Consider the following 20,395-nt stretch of genomic DNA (forward strand, 5'->3'; position numbering starts at 1 on the left):
ATATCAGAGTCTTGCAGTGAGGAGTGTGGGTTATATCAAAGTTTTGCAGTGAGGAGTGTCGGTTATATCAGAGTTTTGCAGTGAGGGGTGTGGGATATATCAGAGTCTTGCAGTGAGGGGTGTGGGTTATATCAGAGTTTTGCAGTGAGGGGTGTGGGTTATATCAAAGTTTTGCAGTGAGGAGTGTGGGTTATATCAGAGTTTTGCAGTGAGGGGTGTGGGTTATATCAGAGTTTTGCAGTGAGGGTTGTGGGTTATATCAGAGTCTTGCAGTGAGGGGTGTGGGTTATATCAGAGTTTTGCAGTGAGGAGTGTGGGTTATATCAGAGTTTTGCAGTGAGGGTTGTGGGTTATATCAGAGTTTTGCAGTGAGGAGTGTGGGTTATATCAGAGTTTTGCAGTGAGGGGTGTGGGTTATATCAGAGTTTTGCAGTGAGGGGTGTGGGTTATATCAGTGTTTTGCAGTGAGGGGTGTGGGTTATATCAGTGTTTTGCAGTGAGGAGTGTGGGTTATATCAGAGTTTTGCAGTGAGGGGTGTGGGTTATATCAGAGTTTTGCAGTGAGGGGTGTGGGTTATATCAGTGTTTTGCAGTGAGGAGTGTGGGTTATATCAGAGTTTTGCAGTGAGGGGTGTGGGTTATATCAGAGTTTTGCAGTGAGGGGTGTGGGTTGTATCAGAGCAGGTTGAAGCTGTGTTTGTGCCCTCTGAACTGTTGAATTATAGTTGAAGTGTGATTACGGGAAGCTCAATGCTGTTTACTGTCCCATTAACGACTTCCCTGAGCCATTCACCAATATACAGAGTGAGTCATTGCTCAGCCATTGACACTAGTTGAGGGATGGGCTTGAACAATCTCGTAGGCTGACTGGAATCGCAGGCACCCAGGCTAATTACAGGAAGGATTATGCAGCCTAATACAAGAGGCGTAATTGTGCAGAGAACGAGCGAGCATTTTCAGAAAAGTGAGCACTGAGGGATTGGAGGGTGTTGTAGGGTGGGGCACTGCGCGGATCAACTTGTCATATCGTAGTCTGAAAGGTAGAAGACAGCGGAACTGTCTCGCAGACAGAGCACAGACTGTGAACATTCTCCTGCAGAAGCGCCCATTCCAACACGAGTCAGAGGCAAGATACTCTTGTCTGTTGTTTAAACATTTATCTGATAGACTCTTCTCCTCCCTCCCCACTCACGATATTAATTTTAAATCGGACAGCAGTGGAAATATGATGTCTTCTATTCATTTCCTTCTTTCCTTCTGTATGATGAAGCCGGTTTTGTGCTCGACACGTAAGTATCACTTTGAAAACCTGTTGATAAAATGACTCTTTGACTAGCATGCCGATGACACAAGGGTTACTCTGGTTACACTGAACACAGTGGAGCCAGTGTGAACCATGTGAGAGGTTGAACAACAGATGCTCTGGATCCAGAGGGGCCAGTGTGAACTGTTAAACACTGGCTGCGCTGGATCCAGAGGGGCCAGTATGACCCACGTAAGGGGTTAAACACTGACTGTTCTGGATCTGGAGCAGCAAACGTGACCTGGACTGAACCTTAAGTCTGTTTTTTTCTCTCAAGTAATTTCTTGAATTCTGTGATGATTTAGGTTACAAATCGTTGCAATTCCTGTTAAATTTCACCCTCTGTCATCCTGTAGCCAGCATCAGTTGCCCATTGAGAATTTCACAGAGGCTTAAAGAGTTTATAATGTCACATCATAAAAGTGTTTCTTTCTATTTGTGTAATTAGTTGCTGGCAGAATTGTTGAAAGAGAAATGAAGAAACGGGAGAGAAAGAGAACAGGAAAGGGGAAGATAAAAAAAAAGGGGAAGATAAAAAAAAAGGGAAATAATAAATCTGACATGGAAAATAAAGAGAAAGAATGTGGTCGGTCGAGAAATAAAATGGAGAACCCACCAAAAAAGCTGAAAGCTAAAAAAGGAATGTAATAAAAGGAGGATTTAGTGGGAGCCCTGGGGGCTGCCACTCCCCTTCCTCGGACACAGATTGGTGATCGGCCCTGAGGGCTCCTGCCGGTGTTGAATGATTCCCTCTTTGGAGATGAGAGGTGATCAGTGCAGACCTGCCGTTACACAGCTTGGAATGTGCTGGAGGCTTGTAAATGCTGACTGCGTTCAGTCCTTGCAATCAGAGCGACAGCTCGTTAGCAGTCCGTGTGAGAGAGAGGGCTCAACTTTTGGAGCAATTTGTAACTTCCCCCATCAGCGACAGCATGGGTTAGATACAGAGTAAAGCTCCTTCTACACTGTCCCATCAAACACTCCCAGGACAGGTACAGCACGGGGTTCGCGCCTGGGTGTCCCTGGAGAAGGAGCATGCGGTGTCCGCTGGTACGCTTGAGGCCTTCCGCGACCAGTGGGCACCGCAGGGACTGGAGTGCATTGTCGACGCCGAGAATGGCATTTTAATTTGAGTTTTTTTGTTTATTTATCTGGTTTTAATAGTTATTTTAAAAATAAAAAAAAACAAAAAAAAAACGGGGTTAGATACAGAGTAAAGCTCCTTCTACACTGTCCCATCAAACACTCCCAGGACAGGTACAGAAAAAGGAAAAAAAATGGGGTTAGATACAGAGTAATGCTCCCTCTACGCTCTCCCAATAATGTACCTTGGCTATGGTTGCCAGTAGTCTCCTGGGATGAAGATGTAAAAGCTGAGTAACCTTCACCCTGTTAGTGTCTCATCGCAGTTTACCCTGCTCATGGGAAAACTCCTGGTTCTCAGAATTTCCCACAGAACAGCTTTGTCATATTGCAAAGTGTTAACAGCACAGAAATAGGCCATTCAGCCCAACTGGTCCATTCTGGTATTTGTGCTCCATACGAGCCTCCTCCCACCCCTCTTTATTCACTCTATCAACATATCTTTCTATTCCTTTATCTAACTTCCCTTTAAATATATCTATACTATTCACCTCAACCACTCCATATGGTAGCGAGTCCCACATTTTCACCACTTTCTGCATAAAGGAGAATCTCCTAACTTCCCTATTGGATTTATTAGTGACTATCTTATATTATGACCCTTAGTTTGGATCTGTTCGCAAGTGGAATCATCTTCTCTATGTTTAGCGTATCAAAGTCCCTTCATGATTTTAAAGATTTCTGAGGCCACACTTGGCCGTCTCTTTTCTAAGCCCCTTGTTTAATCTTTCTTGATAGTTATAACCTCTCAGTTCTGGTATCATTCTAGTAAATCTTTCTCTGCACCTTCTCCAGTGCCTCTATATCAATGCTCCAAGGTTCATCTAACCACGATTTCAGGATGTCCCACAGTGCTTCACGACCAATGATGTACTTTTGAAGTGTGGTCCCTGTTGTAATGTAGGAAAATACAGTCTTTTTTTTAAACATAGGTCTCACAGCCAACTGACACCAGCAGCTTATGCTGTTGGGTGAGCAGGATTTAAACCCTGTTCCCAGAGGTGAAAGGATTGGTGTCTTAACCCACTGCACCACCCAGATCTGCTCCTGAAATACTACTTTTGGAAGCGGAGTTGAATTTAGCCTCTAATTTAGCTTCTGATCTAACACCAGACGGAAAGTCTGCTCCCTGAAACACAGTCTGTTTTTAACCCCAAAGGAACTAGCTCATTCTGTTACTGATCTCAGCCTCGAGCTTGCTGGTGTCAGGCGGGGCGGGGGTGCTGAGCTTTGAGAATCCCAGGCTCTGTTCCCAGTCTGTGTCTTTCGTTCATCCCAGGCAGGATAGCAGTAAAGAAGCCGTAACTGGCTGTAACATCAGAATGGAAAATTATCCAGGAAAGTGTGTGTGAATGCTTGTAACAACAACAAGAACTTACATGTATATGGTGCCTTTAACATAGTAAAATGCCCCAAGGCACTTCACAAGAGCATTATAGAACAAATTTTGACTGTGACACCAAGGCACAGCCACCAATGCTGGAGCGATGGAAATCAATGATGTGTAAGAGGCCACAATTGGAGGAGCACAGAGACCTCGAAGGGTTGTAGGTCTGGAGCAGATTACAGAGATAGGGAGGATGTAAGGCCATGGAGGGATTTGAAAGCAAGGATGAGGATTTTAAAATCGAGGTGCTTTTGGACTGGGAGCTAATGTAGGTTAGTGTGCACAGGGGTGATGGGTGAACATGAGTTAGGATACAGACAGCAGAGTAAGGCTGAGTGATTCCTCCATGGTTGAATAGCTTATGCAGATGTTTGCACAAATAAATACACCAGCACACGATCTCTGCTCAGGCATGAAGAATGGTAACTTGGGCAAACAACTCTGGTGTCAGCCATGGCTCAGTGGGTAGCTCTTTCCCTCTCTGAGTCAGAAGGTTGCAGACTTGAGGACATAATCCAGTGCAGTGCTGCACTGTCAGAGGAAGTGCTGCACTGTCAGAAGTACCGTCTTTGATGTGAGACTTAAACTGATGCCCTGTCTGCCTCCTCAGGTGGACGTAAAAGATCCCCCAGACACTATTCAAAGAATAGCAGGGGAGCTCTCCCTGCTGTCCTGGCCAATATTTATCCCTCAACCAACATCACAGTAGCAGATTATCTGGTCATTATCACATTGCTGTTTATGGGAGCTTCCTGTGTGCAATTTGGCTGTCACATTTCCAACATGACAACAGTGACTACACTTCAAAAAGTACTTCATTGGTTGTAAAATGCTTTGGAACGTCCTGAGGTGGATGAAAGGTGCTATAGAAATGCACATTCTCGCTTTCATTAAAGAATTGTGGAACTGTACCTCAACTTTCAGGGGAGGAAATCTGAGGGATGGCGGGTTCTGATTTTTCGCTATTTAATATGTTTAAGAGGTTCCTTCTGCTCCCTTCCTTCACAGCGCTTGCTCTGGTTGTGCCCCAGGATCCAATTCTGACTATTGGGTCATCACTGACTGCCACCTGCATTGTAAACTCCAAGGTGAACGTGGACTCTCATGATCTCTACTGGACGCTGAATGGCCAGAGGTTTCCATCGGAGCTGTACACGCTGGTGAATGACAGTGCGCTGAGGGTGACAGTGCATGGACTGAATGGGTCACGGCAACAATCTGGTGACAATCTTGTTTGTCACCGAGCTGATGGCAGGATTCTGGCTGGGTCGTGTCTCTACGTAGGCCGTAAGTTTCTGCTGCCACCCTTGAATCTGTGACTCCGCTGGCAGCAGGACACTATCTGACTCTGCTGCAGTGTGTAATGAACATATTTGTATGTGTTCACACATATTTTTCAGAATGTGTAAATGTGAGTTCTTGCTTATCTGTGTGTGTTGGCTGAGGTTCCAATCACATATCCTCTCCCAGCACAAAGACCGCCTATTTCCACCTCTGTAACATCGCCAATCTCTGTCCCTGCCTCAACCTTTCTGCTGCTGAAACCCTCGTCCATGCTTTTGTTGCCTCCAGACTTGACTATTCCAATCCTCTCCTGGCCAGTCTCCTCTCTCCTACCCTCAGTAAATCTCAGCTCATCCAAAACTCTGCTGCCCATATCCAAATTCTCACCAAGTCCTGTTTACTCATCATCCCTGGACTCACTGACCTACATTGGCTCCCGGTCCAGCAACACCTCAATTTTAAAATTCTCATCCTTATTTTCAAATCCCTCTATGCGCTCCCCCTCCCTATCTCTGTAACCTCCTTCAGCCCTACAACACTCTGCGCTCCTCCAGTTCTGGCCCCTTGCACATCCCCAACTTCAATCGCTCCACCATTGGTGGCCATGCTTTCGGCTTCCTGGGACCTAAGTCTGGAATTCCCTCCCTAAATCTCTCCACCACTCTCTCCTCTTGAAGATGCTCCTTAAAAAGCTACTTTTTTGACCAAGCTTTTGGTCATCTGTCCTAATATCTCCTTATGAGACTTGGTGTTACATTTTGGTTGACAATCACTTCTTTGATGTGCCTTCTACGTTAAAGATGCTTTATAAATGCACAATGTGTGTGTTGTACCTCTGTGCATGTGTTGTGTCAATATGAATATGTGAGTGTGTGCCTCTATGTGGATGTTATGTAGACTGATGTCAAGGTTTTTCCACACGAACAATACAATTCAAAGTAGCACTTTATTCACTTGTTGAACAGGTAAATCCACTCTGCTGTGGAACTGAGCCACATACCAACCACTTCGCAGGCTCAATCCCTAGCCTGTAATAAAAACGGAAAATGCTGGAAATACTCAGCAGGTCTGGCAGCATCTGTGTCGAGAGAGAAACAGAGTTAACGAGCTGGATTTTAAGAGCCCACCGCCAATCTCGGTGGCCAGCTCACGCCAAAGAGCCACCATGATTTAAACAGCCAGGGTGCCCACTCCCCCACCCCACCACCCCCCCCCCCCAATCACGTGGAGGGAGCGGGCTGTCCATCCCCGGCAATGGCGTCAGCTGCCTGTGCGCAGGCACCATCTTTAAAGGGCAGCCAGCCCTGCTGGTCAATTTGAATTTTTCAACATACCCCCCCACAAAATTTATGAAATAAATTTCTACTGCCCCTTTCCCACCCTCCAATAACAATAACATTAACTATTTGCCATTTCCACCACCCCCCCGCCAAAACACTTAGTTTTCAAATCTGACTTTCCTCCCACATCTCCAACACTTCCCTTCCCTTCCTCGACTTTTCTGTCTCCATCTCTGGGAATAGGCTGTCTACTAATATTCATTATAAGCCCACTGACTCCCACAGCTACCTCGACTACACTTCCTCATACCCTGCCTCCTGTAAGGACTCCATTCCATTCTCCCAGCTTCTCCGTCTCCGACGCAACTGCTCTGATGATGCTACCTTCCATGACAGTGCCTCTGATATGTCTTCTTTTTTCCTCAACCGAGGATTCCCCCTCATTGTGGTTGACAAAGCCCTCAACCGTGTCTGGCCCATTTCCCGCACTTCTGCCCTCACCCCTTCCCCTCCCGCTCATGCGACAGGATTCCCCTTGTCCTCACTTTCCACCCCACCAGCCTCCACATCAAAGGATCATCCTCCACCACCTCCAGCGTGATGCCACTACCAATCGCATCTTCCCCTCCCCTGTCAGCATTCTGAAGGGACTATTCCCTCCGCAACACCCTCGTCCACTCCTCCATCACCCCCGACACCTCGTCCTTTTTCCCATGGCACCTTCCCATGCAATCGCAGGAGGTGTAATACCTGCCCTTTTACCTCCTCTCTCCTCACTATCCAAGGCCCCAAACACTCCTTTCAGGTGAAGCAGCGATTTACTTGTACTTCTTTCAATGTAGTATACTGTATTCGCTGTTCACAATGTGGTCTCCTCTACACTGGGGAGACCAAAAGCAGATTGGGTGACTGCTTTACGGAACACCTCTGCTTCCGGGTGCTTGCCATTTTAATTCACCATTTTGTTCTCATGTCCACATTTCTGTCCTCGGCCTGCTGCAGTGTTCCAGTGAACATCAACGCAAGCTCGGGGAACAGCATCTCATCTTCCGATTAGGCACTCTACAGCCTTCTGGACTCAATATTGAGTTCAATAATTTCAGACCATGAGCTCCATTACTTTTTGTTTATTTATTATTCTAATTTTATTTATTTATACATATTCTTTTAAAATTATTTTTCAACCATGAACTAGTCTTCAACTTATTTTTCCTGTTTTTGCTTTCGTACAGAGCTGTTCATTATTCTTTCATTTAGGGGCGGCACAGTGGTTAGCATCACAGCCTCACAGCTCCAGTGACCCGGGTTCAGTTCTGGGTGCTGCCTGTGTGGAGTTTGCAAGTTCTCCCTGTGACCGCGTGGGTTTTCGCCGGGTGCTCTGGTTTCCTCCCACAGCCAAAGACTTGCAGGTTGCTAGGTAAATTGACCATTGTAAATTGCCCCTAGTATAGGTAGGTGGTAGGAGAATGGTGGGGGTGTGGTAGGGAATATGGGATTTATGTAGGATTAGTATAAATGGGTGGTTGTTGGTCGGCACAGACTCGGTGGGCCGAAGGGCCTGTTTCAGTGCTGTATCTCTAAACTAAACTAAATTAGCAGTCTCTCTGGACTCGTGCTTTGTCTTTTGCTACAACTATTTAGCATTCCATTTAGAGTCATAGTTATACAGCACAGAAACAGGCCCTTCTGCATTCTGTTCCATGACATCTCTGTTATTTAATCTCTTCCCCTCTCTGTCCTATCACAGTCCTTCCTTCTTATTGTTCTTCCCCCCGCTGCCCACCCCCACCTTCACTTGCTCAAAGACAGTTACATTTCTAAGCTTTGCCAGTTCTGATGAAAGGTCACTGACCCGAAACGTTAACTCTGTTTCTCTCTCCAATGATGCTGCCAGACCTGCTGAGTATTTCTGGCACTTTCTGTTCTCATTTCAGAATTCCAGCATCTGCAGTGTTTTAATGTTTTGGGTTGATGGCCTTTCATCAGAACAGTCTGTGTTGGGTCAGCTGAGTAAGGATAGCAATTGGCCTCATGCCCCCTAGAAGGGGAGGGATGAGGGAGAGGGATAGAGTTCCTGCTCCTGACTGCTATCCAGTGACCCTACTGGAGAGGCTGGTTCCCCCTCGTGGCTCAACATTCGGTCATGAGTCTCTATCTTGTCTTTCTGGCAATTGCCAACTCCCACCAAGGGTTAACAACTCTTGTTGGATATACTCCTAGAATTATTGTCAAGACACCCACCCCCACTATTGGTTTCCCGACACCTCTATCCTCATGGAGTCCCTTGCCCCCCAAGGCTACTTGAAATGTGAACAGAGTCTCCCTTATCGGATTGGATGATTCTTGACTGTCAATCAAACAGCCTTTCCTCGTCTAGAACATGGGGTCACATTCTCAGGATAAGGGGTAAGCCATTTGGGACTGAGATGAGGAGAAATGTCTTCACTCAGAGGCTGTGAATCTTTGGAATTCTCTACCCCAGAGAGCCTTAGATGCTCAATCGTTGAGTAGATTCAAGACAGAAAGTGATAGATTTTCGGGCTCTAATGGAATCGAGAGATTATGGGGAGCAGGCGGGAAAGTGGAGTTGATGCAGATCAGCCATGATTGTACTGAATGGCGGAGCAGGATCGAAAGGCCGAGTCTTGCTCCTATTTCTTATACTCTTGAATGAGTTGAGTCATCTCACTGCCAGCTGACTGCCTCTGAAACTGGACTGGTCTCATTTTACAACAGGATGGACTGGTACTGTAGGGGGTCACCTGAGCAGTTTCAGTCATCATGAAGTCCCTGTAGAAACTGGATTCTTTTCAGTGAAAGCGAGGGTGAGTCACGACTCCGCAGAGTGAACAATATCTGTTTTTTTTAATTGTCTCTTTCCCTTTCATGTAGTTCCCCCCGAAAAACCCACCAACATCACCTGCTGGTCAAAGAACACCAAGGACCTCACCTGTAAATGGAGCCCGGGAGGCGAGGGCGAATCTTTCCTTCAAACAAAGTACACACTGAAATACAAGTTACGGTAAGGCAACACAGACAGGAGTTCTGTTGCCTTGTTGGTCAACACACTGATCAAAGGACCCAGATTACGTACTCAATTCAATGGGCTGGCCCACCGGAGATGGGGGCGGAGGTGTCCATAGAATCACGACAGTGGGTGGAGGGCCCATCGCCGCCCCATCGTCAAGTGATTTGTTTTTTGCTGGGGCGGGATAGGCCGATGACGGCCTTACCGCCCAGAGGCCAGTTGAGGCCCTTAACTTGGCCTATTAATGGCAACTTAAGGCCTCTTCCCGCCACCGCTGGGATCTAACCCATGTGCCTCCACCACATGGGTTAAAACAAGTCGTCCTCCCTACAGGCCTTGGGGGGGGGGGGGGGGCTCCCCCCTTTGTGGGCAATCTGAGTCCACAGAAGACCCCTCACCGGCAAAACCTTTACCTCCACGGACACCCCCCCCTCCCTCTGGACCTCACGCCCACCCTCTCATCCCCCTCACCGAGGCCTACCGGACTGGTCTTGGTGACCCTGCCTCACCTACCTCTTCTCCGTGGTTCTAGGGCTGGACCTGGGTCCGAGCCCTCTGCAGAACTGGCAGCAGCCACCACTCCTGGTGGTGTTGCCAATACTGCTGAGCTGCCAGCCCTATGATTGGCCAGCAGCTCTTGCAGGCAGGACCCTGTCTTTAAAGGGACAGAGATCCCGGCACCGGAAACTTCGCCTTCAGATCAATGGAGGATCAGTGCTGTGGCGGGGTGCAAAAAGGCCGAGACGGGATTCCCCCCAACTTTTTCGGCCCAGCGCCTGGAGCACTGCCTCGTTCACAAAATCCAGCCCAAAGTATCTTAAGATAACCCAATATAGAGCTAGAGCCATAAATCCAAATTTGCCGCTGACACACAGATAAGTGGTATAGTGAGCAGTGCAGACAGAAGCATAAAATTACAAAGACACATTGATAGAAGAAATCAGTGGGAGAAACTGTAGCAGGTAGATTTCAACACAGAGTGAGATCATCTGTTTTGGACCAGAAAAGGATAGTATTTAAATGGTGTAAAATTATGAACAGTGGAGGTCCAAAGAGATTAGGTGTCCATGTACACAGATCACTAAAATGTAGTAGTCAGGTACATCTGGAGTAACTGTGTATAGATCTGAGCACCACACCTTTGAAAGGATGTATTGACCTTGGAAGGAGTGTGGCATAGATTCACCTGAATCTTACCATGGCTCCAAGGGTTAGATTTAAGGAGAGATTACATAAACGACGCTTATATTCCTTGGAATATAGAAGGTTAAGGGGCGATTTGATTGAGTTTCTTTTTAGGATTTTGAAAGGAATTGATGGGGTCGATAGAGAAACTTTTTCCACTGGTTGGGGAGACAGTGGGGAAGGAGCCGGGGAGGGGACTAGTTGAGTCGCTCTTTCAATGTTGGCAGAGGCGATGGACTGAATGGCTGTAAGTTTCTATGGGATGGTTTTGACTTTGTGCAACGGTACAAATGGCCGATGATGAAATCAGTGGAAATAGGAATGGAATGAGATGTGAAACAGGTTTACGGATTTGCTGTCACCTGATTTACTGTATCGCACAGAGTCAAGACCTCCCCCATGATTCTACGATAGTGTAAAGTTGCCCCCCATTGCTTTCTCCAGGTGGTACGGTAAAGAGAATGAATGCCAGGAGATGGGCACAGCTGGCGTGAACTCTTGCTACATTCCCAAGGATCTTGCTCTCTTCACTCCGTATGAAATCTGGGTCGAGGCATCAAACAAATTGGGGTCAGCAGCTTCTGACATCATCTCTTTGGACATCCTGGACGTGGGTGAGAGATTCCTGTGGGGTGTTTGATGTAAATCTGTGCTCTGTGATTGGGGGCATGATTTAAAATGTCAAAATATAAACGAAGGGTTCTGCCCCTCCCACTCATGAGTCAGTGTTAAAATTAAACTGCCCGGTGTGGTACTGAACCCCACATACTGAGCAGGAAAGGCCCAGACTCCATTCCCATCCTGTGCTATATTAGCTGATCTCACCCAGTGTGGTACTGAGCTCCACACAAAGGAATGACACAGGTTTAATCCCTCTTGCACACACAGGCATAGTTGCGACACTCTCGGTCCTTTTATATACACAGCACTAACATATCCACATGGCTGTTTATTGTTTGAAACAGTTACCACGGATGCCCCATTTGACATTCAGGTGAATCGCGTTGGTGATCTCGAGGACCAGCTCAGTGTCCGCTGGAACTCCCCGCCTGCACTGAAAGACTTCCTCTTTCAGGCCAAGTACCAGATCCGATATCGTGTGGAGGACAGCACTGAGTGGAAGGTAAATCTTGCATTTTCCCGACATCATCTTTCACTGTTACTTCCCTGGGTAAATGGGGCTGAGGTACAGAGCAGCTATGGGCCAACTGAAAGGTTGAATATGCTCGAGGGGCAGAATGGCCTCCGCCAGTTCCTATATTCAACTCCCTCCCAAACCTGGAGAAGTCCTTCAGTCCATGAATACTTACCAGCTCATAGGAGGTGCTGTATGCAGTGCCTAGCTCACTGTGTTAACGATTGGCTGGTTTAATCTCCCTCCCCAGATAATTGGGGCTTCTGGAAACTCCTTAGCGCTAAGCCATTGGGCCCATCTAGCCATCCTATCCACAGTGTCCCCTTGATGCATTTTGAATATCCTGGAATCCCATTTCTTGACAAGAGCCTGTTTAGTTCCTTCTTGATACCCGTTAAAGTTTCTTGTTTCTAACTCATGCTGGCCAACTACAAGGCACAAGTCAGGAGTGTGATGGAATACTCTCCACTTGCCTGGATGGGTGCAGCTCCAACAACACTCAAGAAGCTCGACACCATACAGGACAAAGCAGCCTACTTGATTGGCACCCCATCTACAAACATTCACTCCCTCCACCACAGAGGCACAGTGGCAGCAGTGTGTACCATCTACAAGATGCACTGCAGAAACGCACCAAGACTCCTTAGACAGCACCTTCCAAACCCGTGACCTCGACCAACTAGAAGAACAAAGGCTGCAAATGCATGGGAACGCCACCACCTGCAAGTTCCCCTCCAAGTCACACACCATCCTGACTTGGAACACTAGGTCAAAATCCTGGGACTCCCTTCCTAACAGCACTGTGGTTGTACATACCCCACATGGACTGCAGTGGTTCAAGAAGGCAGCTCACCACCACCTTCTCAAGGGCAATTAGGGATGGGCAATAAATGCTGGCCTAGCCAGCGATGCCCACATCCCATGAATGGTTGTAAAAAAAGTGTTCCTTTTACTCACCATTCTTTTAGTTTAAAAAAACCTCCTTTTTTCCCCTTAATTTGTAAATTTGACACCTTGAGGTGTTACACAGCAGGAATTGTTTACTTGTGTCCCATTTGCCTAATGTTTCAGTAGTTAAAACACTTTTCTCACATCCACCCCTCCCCAACCCCAGTGTGTGAGATACTGACTAGTACTGATGAGAAGAAACCAAAGTTTGACCTTCTGTCTGTGCTGGGGCAACATAACTGGCCTTTTTGATCCTGGGTTAGGGATGGGAAAATCAACCAGGATTCCAGCTCCTCATCACTATCCATCCACTCCTGTTCGTGTATGTGCACACGTGTGTGCATGTGTGACTGTAGTTATGCATATGTATGAGCATGTGTACATAAGTATGTTCTTATATGTGTGCATGTTTGTGTATGTCAGTAGCCATGTATTTATGTGAGTATAATTATGTGTGTGTGTGTGTGCATGTACACAGATTTTGACAAGGTCGGGATTGAGCTCAGCTGTGATGCCCCCTGTGGTCCAATATCCTGCTGATGTTCAGTGCCCAGGCTTGCACAGGAAGAGTGGGCACTGACTGATGGACCAGGAGGGGACAGAGTAAGCTCTGTGAGTCCAAGCAGTGTAGTGAGTGCCGAAGGAATCCTGGGTCAGCACACAGACCCTTCACTGCAGTTTCCACTCAATTTTGCACAGGAGCAGGAGGAGGCCATTCAGCCCCTCAAGTCTGTTCCATCATTCAATTAGATCACGACTGATCTATATCAACTCCGCCTACCCACTTTGGTTCCATATCCCTTATCCCCCTACCCAACAAAAATCTAACAATCTCAGTTCTGAAATTTTCAATTGACCCCCCGCCTCAACAGTTTTTTGGGGGAGAGAGTTCCAGATTTCCACTCCCCTTTGTGCGAAGAAGTGCTTCCTGACATCACTCTTGAATGGCCTGGCTTTAATTTTGAGGTTCTGCCCCCTTATTCTGGGCTCGCCCCACCAGAGAAAATAGGTTCTCTCTATCGACCTTGATCAGATAACCCCTTAATTTTCTATAATCACTTTCTCATTGCAGGTGGTGGATGATATTGGAAACCAGACCCTGTGCCGATTGGCAGGGCTGAGACCAGGCACCGTGTATTTTGTGCAGGTGCGTTGTAATCCCGTTGGCATTTATGGTTCGAGAAAGACTGGGATTTGGAGTGAATGGAGCATCCCTACGGCTGCCTCCACTCCTCGGAACGGTGAGTGTTTCCTTTGCGCTCTCTCCATTTTCTGCATTCAACAGAAAGCAAAACCCTGGAACCCAGACTCACAGCACAGAGGAATTTCAAATTCAGCAAAAGATTAACAATAAAACTGCAGAGAGGCTGATGTGGGAACAGTGTAGAGGGAACTTTATTCTGTATCTAACATGACCAGAGAATGCATTGTCTATATGGATTTTAGGAAACGTTGACAAAATAGATCATAAAAGGCTAGCTAGAAATACAAAACCAGATAGTAAGAGTTTCTTTAGATATTTTTTAAAAAGTTAACAAAAGGAGCGTTGGTCCCATAGCAAGTAAGTCTGGGGAATTAATAATGGATAATAAGGAGATGGCAGAAGAACTAAACAGATATTTTGCATCAGTCTTCACTATTGAGGATAAAAGTAACATCCCAGAAATAGCTGTAAATCAGGAAATGGAAAGGAGGGAAGAACTCAAGAAAATTACAATCACTGGGGAAGTGGTACTGAGCAAATTGTTGGAGCTGCGGGCTGACAAGTCTCCTGTTCCTGACGGACTTCATCCTAGGGTCCTAAAAGAAGTGGCTAGTGAGAGAGTTGATGTGATGGTTTTAGTTTTCCAAAATTCCCTAGATTCGGGGAAGGTTCCATTAAGATTGGAAAATAGCGAAGGTAACTACTTTATTCAAAAAGGGAGGGAGACAGAAAGCAGGAAACTACAGGCCAGTTAGCTTAACATCTGTCTTAGGGAAAATTTTAGAAGCTATTATTAAAGACTTTATACTAGGGCACTTAGAAAAATTCAAGGTAATCAGGCAGAGTCAACAGAGTTTTGTGAAAGGGAAATCATGTTTAATCAATTTATTGGAGTTCTTTGAGGGAGTTACATGTGCTGTGGATAAAGGGAACTGGTGGATGTATTGTACTTAGATTTCCAGAAGGCATTTGATAAGGTGCCACATCAAAGGTTACTGTGGAAAATAAAAGCTCATGGTGTAGGGGGTAACATATTGGCATGGATAAAAGATTGGCTAGCTCACAGGAAACAGAGAATAGGCATCAATGGGTCATTTTCTGGTTGGCAAGATGTAACAAATGGTGTGCTGCAGGGAGTCTTTAAATATCTTTAAGGTAGAGGTAGACAGATTCTTGATAAGCAAGGGGGTGAAAGGTTATCAGGGGTAGGTGGGAATGTGGAGTCAAGGTTACAATCAGATCAGCCATGATCTTATTGCATAGCAGAGCAGGCTTGAAGGGCTGAGTGGCCTACTCCTGCTCCTAACTCATATGTTCATATGCAAACAAAATTGAGGCTCATAGAACAGGTGGGTCAGTGTCAGCTTGGATAAAAAATTGGCTTTAGGTCAGAAAATGGGAAGTCATGGTAAACGGTCGTTTTTCAGACTGGAGGATGGTAGACAGTGGTGTTCCCCAAGTGTCAGTGCTCAGACCACTACTATATATATATATATATATGACTTGGATATTGGAATTCAGAGCAAAATTTGCTGATGTTACAAATTTGGAGGTGTGGCAAGCAGTGAAGATGTTACCAATCGTCTACAACAGGGCAGAGATAGGCTAGCAGAATGGGAAGACGTGACAGATGAAATTTAATACAGAGCATTGCGAGATGATGCATTTTGGCCGAAGGGATAAGGAGAGACAACATAGAATTAATGCTACAGTTCTGAAAAGTATGCATGGGACCAAGATCCTGGGGGTTCATGTACATAGGTTTTTGAAGGTGACAGGACATATTGAGAGTGATTAGTAAAGTATATGGGATCTTGGGCTTCATAAATAGAGGTATTGAGTACAAAAGCAGGGAAGTTATGCTGAACTTTTATAAAGCTCTGGTTTAGAGTATTGCGGCCAGTTCTGGTCACCACACTTTAAGGAATGATGAGGGTCTTTGAAAGGGTGCAGAGGAGATTTACCAAAATGATTCCAGGGATGGGGGATTTTAGCTACAAGGTTATGTTGGAGAAGCTGGGGTTGTTCTCCTTGGAACAAAAGGAGATTAAGGGGAGATTTGATAGAAGTGTACAAGATTATGACAGGTTTAAATAAGGCAGACAAGGAAAAGTTGTTTCCCATTAGCTGATGGTACAAGGACTAGGGGACACAGATATAAGGTTTTGGGCAAGAAATACGGGGGAAATGTGAAGAACTACTTTTTTTTTACGCAGCAAGTGGTAATGACCTGGAATTTGCTGCCTAGAGAGTGGTGGAAACAGAGACAATCAATGATTTCAAAAGAAAATTAGATGGGCACTTGAGGAAAATAGACATGCAGGACTATGGGATAGAGTGAGGGAATGGGACTGACTGGGTTTCTCTACAGTGAGCCAGCATGGACTCCATGGGCCGAATGGCCTCCTTCTGTGTCATAATTTTTTTTATTCGTTCATGGGATGTGGGTGTCGCTGGCTAGGCCAACATTTATTACCCGTCCTTAATTTCCTGTAATGACTATGACTGTGTAAGGGGACAGGTTACGAATGTGTCCGGGTCTCTAACGCCAAGGGAATGGTGTCGATTTTCAGTGTGTCGTCTTTCCACAAACAAGATAAACAGCAAATTTCCTTGGTGTCTCGGCAGAGAGATCGAGTGGCACATGTTACCAGAAGACTGGTGAGGGCGGCTCTAACATGCGACGCGAGCTGAAGCAGTTCTTTGGCTGGGTGAAAAAGCACGCTTATGGGTGCACGGCCCTCAACATCAAACTGTACGACCAGTGGCGGGTGTGGCTGCAGAAATCGCACAAGACACGGACCCAGGTACACATGTCACTCACAGGGTCTTGCTGTGCAATGATGGCAGATAGTTAGCAGACACTGAAGAAATTTACATTTATATAGCGCTTTTCACAATCTCAGGCTATTCCGTGTTTTACAGCCAATAACCTACCTTTCTGGAAGTGTAGTCACTGTTGTAATGTAGGAAACAGGGCAGCCAATTTGCACTCTCACTAATAACAATGTGGTAAATGAGCAGATAATCCGTTTTTGTGATGTTGGTTGGGGGATAGATATTAACTAGGCGAGAATTCCCCTGCTCGTCTTCGAAATGTATACCATGGAATTTTTCACATCCACCCAAGAGGGCAGACATGTTTCGGTTTAATGTCTCATCCGAAAGATGCCACCTCTGCCAGTATAGCACTCCCTCAGTACTGCACTGGGACTGTCAGCCTGTATTATGGAGCTCAAGTCTCTGGCCTGGGGCATGAACTCAAGACCTCCTGATTCAAGGTGAGGCTGCTGCCCACTGAGCAGGATTGAACAGCTACAGAGCATTGTGGGACAGATTGTGAAGGTGATGGGCTGCCGAGGGTGGGGTCAATCGGGGTGGGGTGGGGGGGGCTTGTCCTTTCAAGCCTGTGGGCTCCAGTGAAGGAAGAAAGGAGCAGAATATAACAGTCACCTCCTTTCCCCCCAACCCCGTCTTACACAAACCCAAATCCTTTCTAGTTCCCAGTCTTCAATGACTCTTCTGTCCTTTTTTTCTTCTCCTAGAACCAAGAAGTTGCTGTTTTTGTCGGATTGCAGGAAGGTGAGTGAGATCAAGCTGGCTGAGTGGGTGATTACTGTAAATGATTGTTACCAGCAGGTGAGCAGGCCCCTTTAAGAATGGTTTAAGTGAAATGAAGGCAGCTGATGTGATCTCAGGATTCGAGTTGCCAGCACAGTCGGAATCGTCAGGTCACCTTTACCAGGAGTTTCAATGTCCCTAGAGCCCTTTCCCTGTACTGCATTAAATCTCTCTTCAATTTTTGGATTTATTAATGTGCCCCAGAATTGATCATTAATATTTATACTGAGCCATCTGTCAGTTTGCTTCTCCCATTGTTTATTTCAACCTTTATCTGTGCCTTTCCTTCTGTTCTCTCGCCATCATGCTGCAGTTGCCAACTCCGGTTGGACCTATTCCTGGAGGTTTAATCACATGACTTCAGGCCTCCAACCACCTCACTGTGTTCTCCCATCCGACGATCATCCTCGCAATGCCCCATCTTCCCACAGCCAATCAAAAAGCAAACAGACAATTTGTTATCCAACTGGATGATTCTTGACCGTCAAAGAATCTGAGAGCAAGGAGGCCATTTGGCTCATCAAAGCTGTACTGGCTCTTTGGAAGGGGTCCACTTCCCCTTGCTGTTTCCCCATTGCCTGACAATGGTTTCCCCTTCAAGCATTATTCCAATTCCTTTTGAAAGTTATTATTGGATCAGCTTCAACTGGCCTTTCAGGCAGCGCGTTCCAGATCACAACTCAAACTCTCATCTACCCCTCTCTGGTTCTGTTGCCAATGACCTTAAATCTGTGTCTTCGGGTTACTGACCCTCCTGTCACTGAAAACAATTTCTCTTTCGTTATCAAACCCCTTCATGATTTTGAACACTTCTATTAAATCTCCTCTGCTATAAGAACAATGCCAGCTTCTCCAGTCTGCAAACTTGTTGACTCTTGACTACCCTCTGAATTGGCCCAGCAAACCACTCAGCTCACCACCGCCATCTCATGGGCAATTAAGGAGGGGCAATAAACACTGGCCTTGCCAGTGACACCCACATCCCGTGAATGAATTAAAAAGTCTGCCCACATAACTGAAGTCCCTCATCCCTAGCACCATTCTAGTAAATCTCCTCTGCACATTAACATCCTCGTCAACAAACTTTTAATAATTAATAAAGTGTTCAAACAAAATGAAAAAACTCCATGTTATTAATGTCCCTATGAATTTTCCCCTGGGTGTTGCTCGCAGCCATGTCCTTGAGGTTAAACTCTAATGCCTGGTGACTCCAAGGCAATCCTAGAGGACTGGCAACCTTGCTGGATGCCAATGATAGGTTTTCCTTCGTCTCCGTCGTTTTGTCTGTCTGTGGTTTTATTTCTTTTTCTGTCTATCTCACTCTGTCTTTACTCATTTATCTCTTTCTGAACCCTATTTCCCTGCTTTTTCCAGATTCTCCTGGCCGGTAACTCCAGCGATGCTTCTCCGAAAGGACAGGCCCTTCGGGGTTCAGAGGCAGCATTGGTCTTTAATTCAGAAACAACACATGAAGCAGTCAGCACAACAGTTTCTTGGTCCCCACTGTTACTCATGGAGCAGTTACAGACTCTACACAGGTGTATTCATTCATCAAATTAAAATACAGAAGATGACTGAATGGCAACAGGTGTTTAGATACTGACCTTTCACCTCCAGCATCTAAAGTCAAAGCCACCATGGGTTGAAGGTCATTTGTCTTCATTTGCTGGTCAACATCACGTTTTCCATAATTTTTATTTTGTCTTTCAGTACAGTTCTGAGAGCTTTAAGGAGCTTAGTCTCTTTCTCTCTCTTTGTGCTTCACTATTTCTTGGTCTGCCTGAATCTGCACCTTCCTCTTTCATCCTGCTTCTCACATTCTCTGTCGGTTTCCTCTCTCCATTTCTCTTTCTTGACCCCTCTCCATCTCTACCGGTCCCCTAAAACCCTGTAAGATATCTGTGGTCCTCCAATTCTGGCCTCTTGCTCATCCCTGATCTCTATCGCTCCAGCATTAGGGCTGCCTGGGCCCTAAACTCACATTCCCTCTCTAAACCCCTCTACCACACTCCTCCTTTAAGATGCTCCTTAAAACCTACCTCTTTGGCCAAGCTTCTGGTCACCTGTCTGATATCTCCTTGTGTGGCTTGGTGTCAATTTTTGTTTGATAATGTTCCTGTTAAGCATGTTGGGGTGTTCCTACTACATTAAAGGTGCTAGATAAATGCAAATTGTTGAATGGTCCAAAATCATTGCAGGATAAAGCACCCAAATTTCACAGGAAGAATAAGACTCATGGAGCATCGGAAATCCCGGCTAGTACAGGGAACAGTGTCTTCGCTCCTCAATGCAGAAAGCAATTGAACAAAAATATTTGGGATTGAACATTCAATCACTTTCAAATAAACCAAAAATAACATTTAATCAAGTGTTAAGATTTTTCTTTGAAATAAAATTTTCTTTATGACAAACAGGCCATGAAGGTCAAACAGGTACTAAGCATTGGGAAGTGCTGGGAATAATGATACCTTGAAGGAGTGCAGTCCAGACCATGGCACCAATGGGCAAGGGACTGTACAGGAGGCAGCAGTAAAGTGTAGAAATGCAGTTGGTAGAGGAGATTCCATAGTCGGGGACAGACAGGCATTTCCGTAACTGTCATCGCGAGTCCCGTATGCGGAGTTACCTCCCTGCTGCCAGGGTAAAGGACATCACGGAGAGGATGCAGGATATTCTGCAGGGGGAAGGGAGTGAGCCAGAAGTTGTGGTACACATTGGTACCAATGACATAGGAAGGGCAGGTATTGAGGACCTATGGTCAGAATTTCTAGGAGCTAGGGAGGAAGTTCAAGAGTAGGACCTTGAAGGTAGTAAACTCTGGATTACTCCCACTGCCACACACTAGCGAGATTAGAAATAGGAAGATAGGGAGGATCA

At 46.0% G+C, this 20,395-nt stretch overlaps 1 protein-coding gene across 3 annotated transcripts; it reads left to right on the plus strand.

Moving 5' to 3' along the window:
* The first annotated feature begins 881 nt into the window (after nucleotides 1–881).
* Nucleotides 882–19,866, plus strand: LOC137351341 (cytokine receptor-like factor 1). 3 transcript variants are annotated; one of them, XM_068015782.1, is made up of 9 exons: nucleotides 882–964; nucleotides 4,842–5,120; nucleotides 9,290–9,419; nucleotides 11,055–11,224; nucleotides 11,576–11,733; nucleotides 13,766–13,934; nucleotides 16,526–16,704; nucleotides 17,443–17,479; nucleotides 18,893–19,866. In XM_068015782.1, exons 1-9 carry the CDS (start codon nucleotides 907–909, stop codon nucleotides 18,907–18,909), a joined length of 1,197 nt encoding a protein of 398 aa, XP_067871883.1. In that variant the 5' UTR covers nucleotides 882–906; the 3' UTR covers nucleotides 18,910–19,866. The 3 variants fall into 3 exon arrangements, with proteins under 3 accessions (XP_067871883.1, XP_067871882.1, XP_067871885.1); XM_068015781.1 differs by lacking the exon at nucleotides 882–964 and adding an exon at nucleotides 973–1,289; XM_068015784.1 differs by lacking the exon at nucleotides 882–964 and adding an exon at nucleotides 973–1,289 and having other exon boundaries at nucleotides 19,717–19,866.
* Nucleotides 19,867–20,395: the final 529 nt, after the last annotated feature.

Source organism: Heterodontus francisci, chromosome 36 (genome assembly GCF_036365525.1).
Source record: "Heterodontus francisci isolate sHetFra1 chromosome 36, sHetFra1.hap1, whole genome shotgun sequence".
In the NCBI taxonomy this organism is placed as follows: Eukaryota; Metazoa; Chordata; class Chondrichthyes; order Heterodontiformes; family Heterodontidae; genus Heterodontus; species Heterodontus francisci.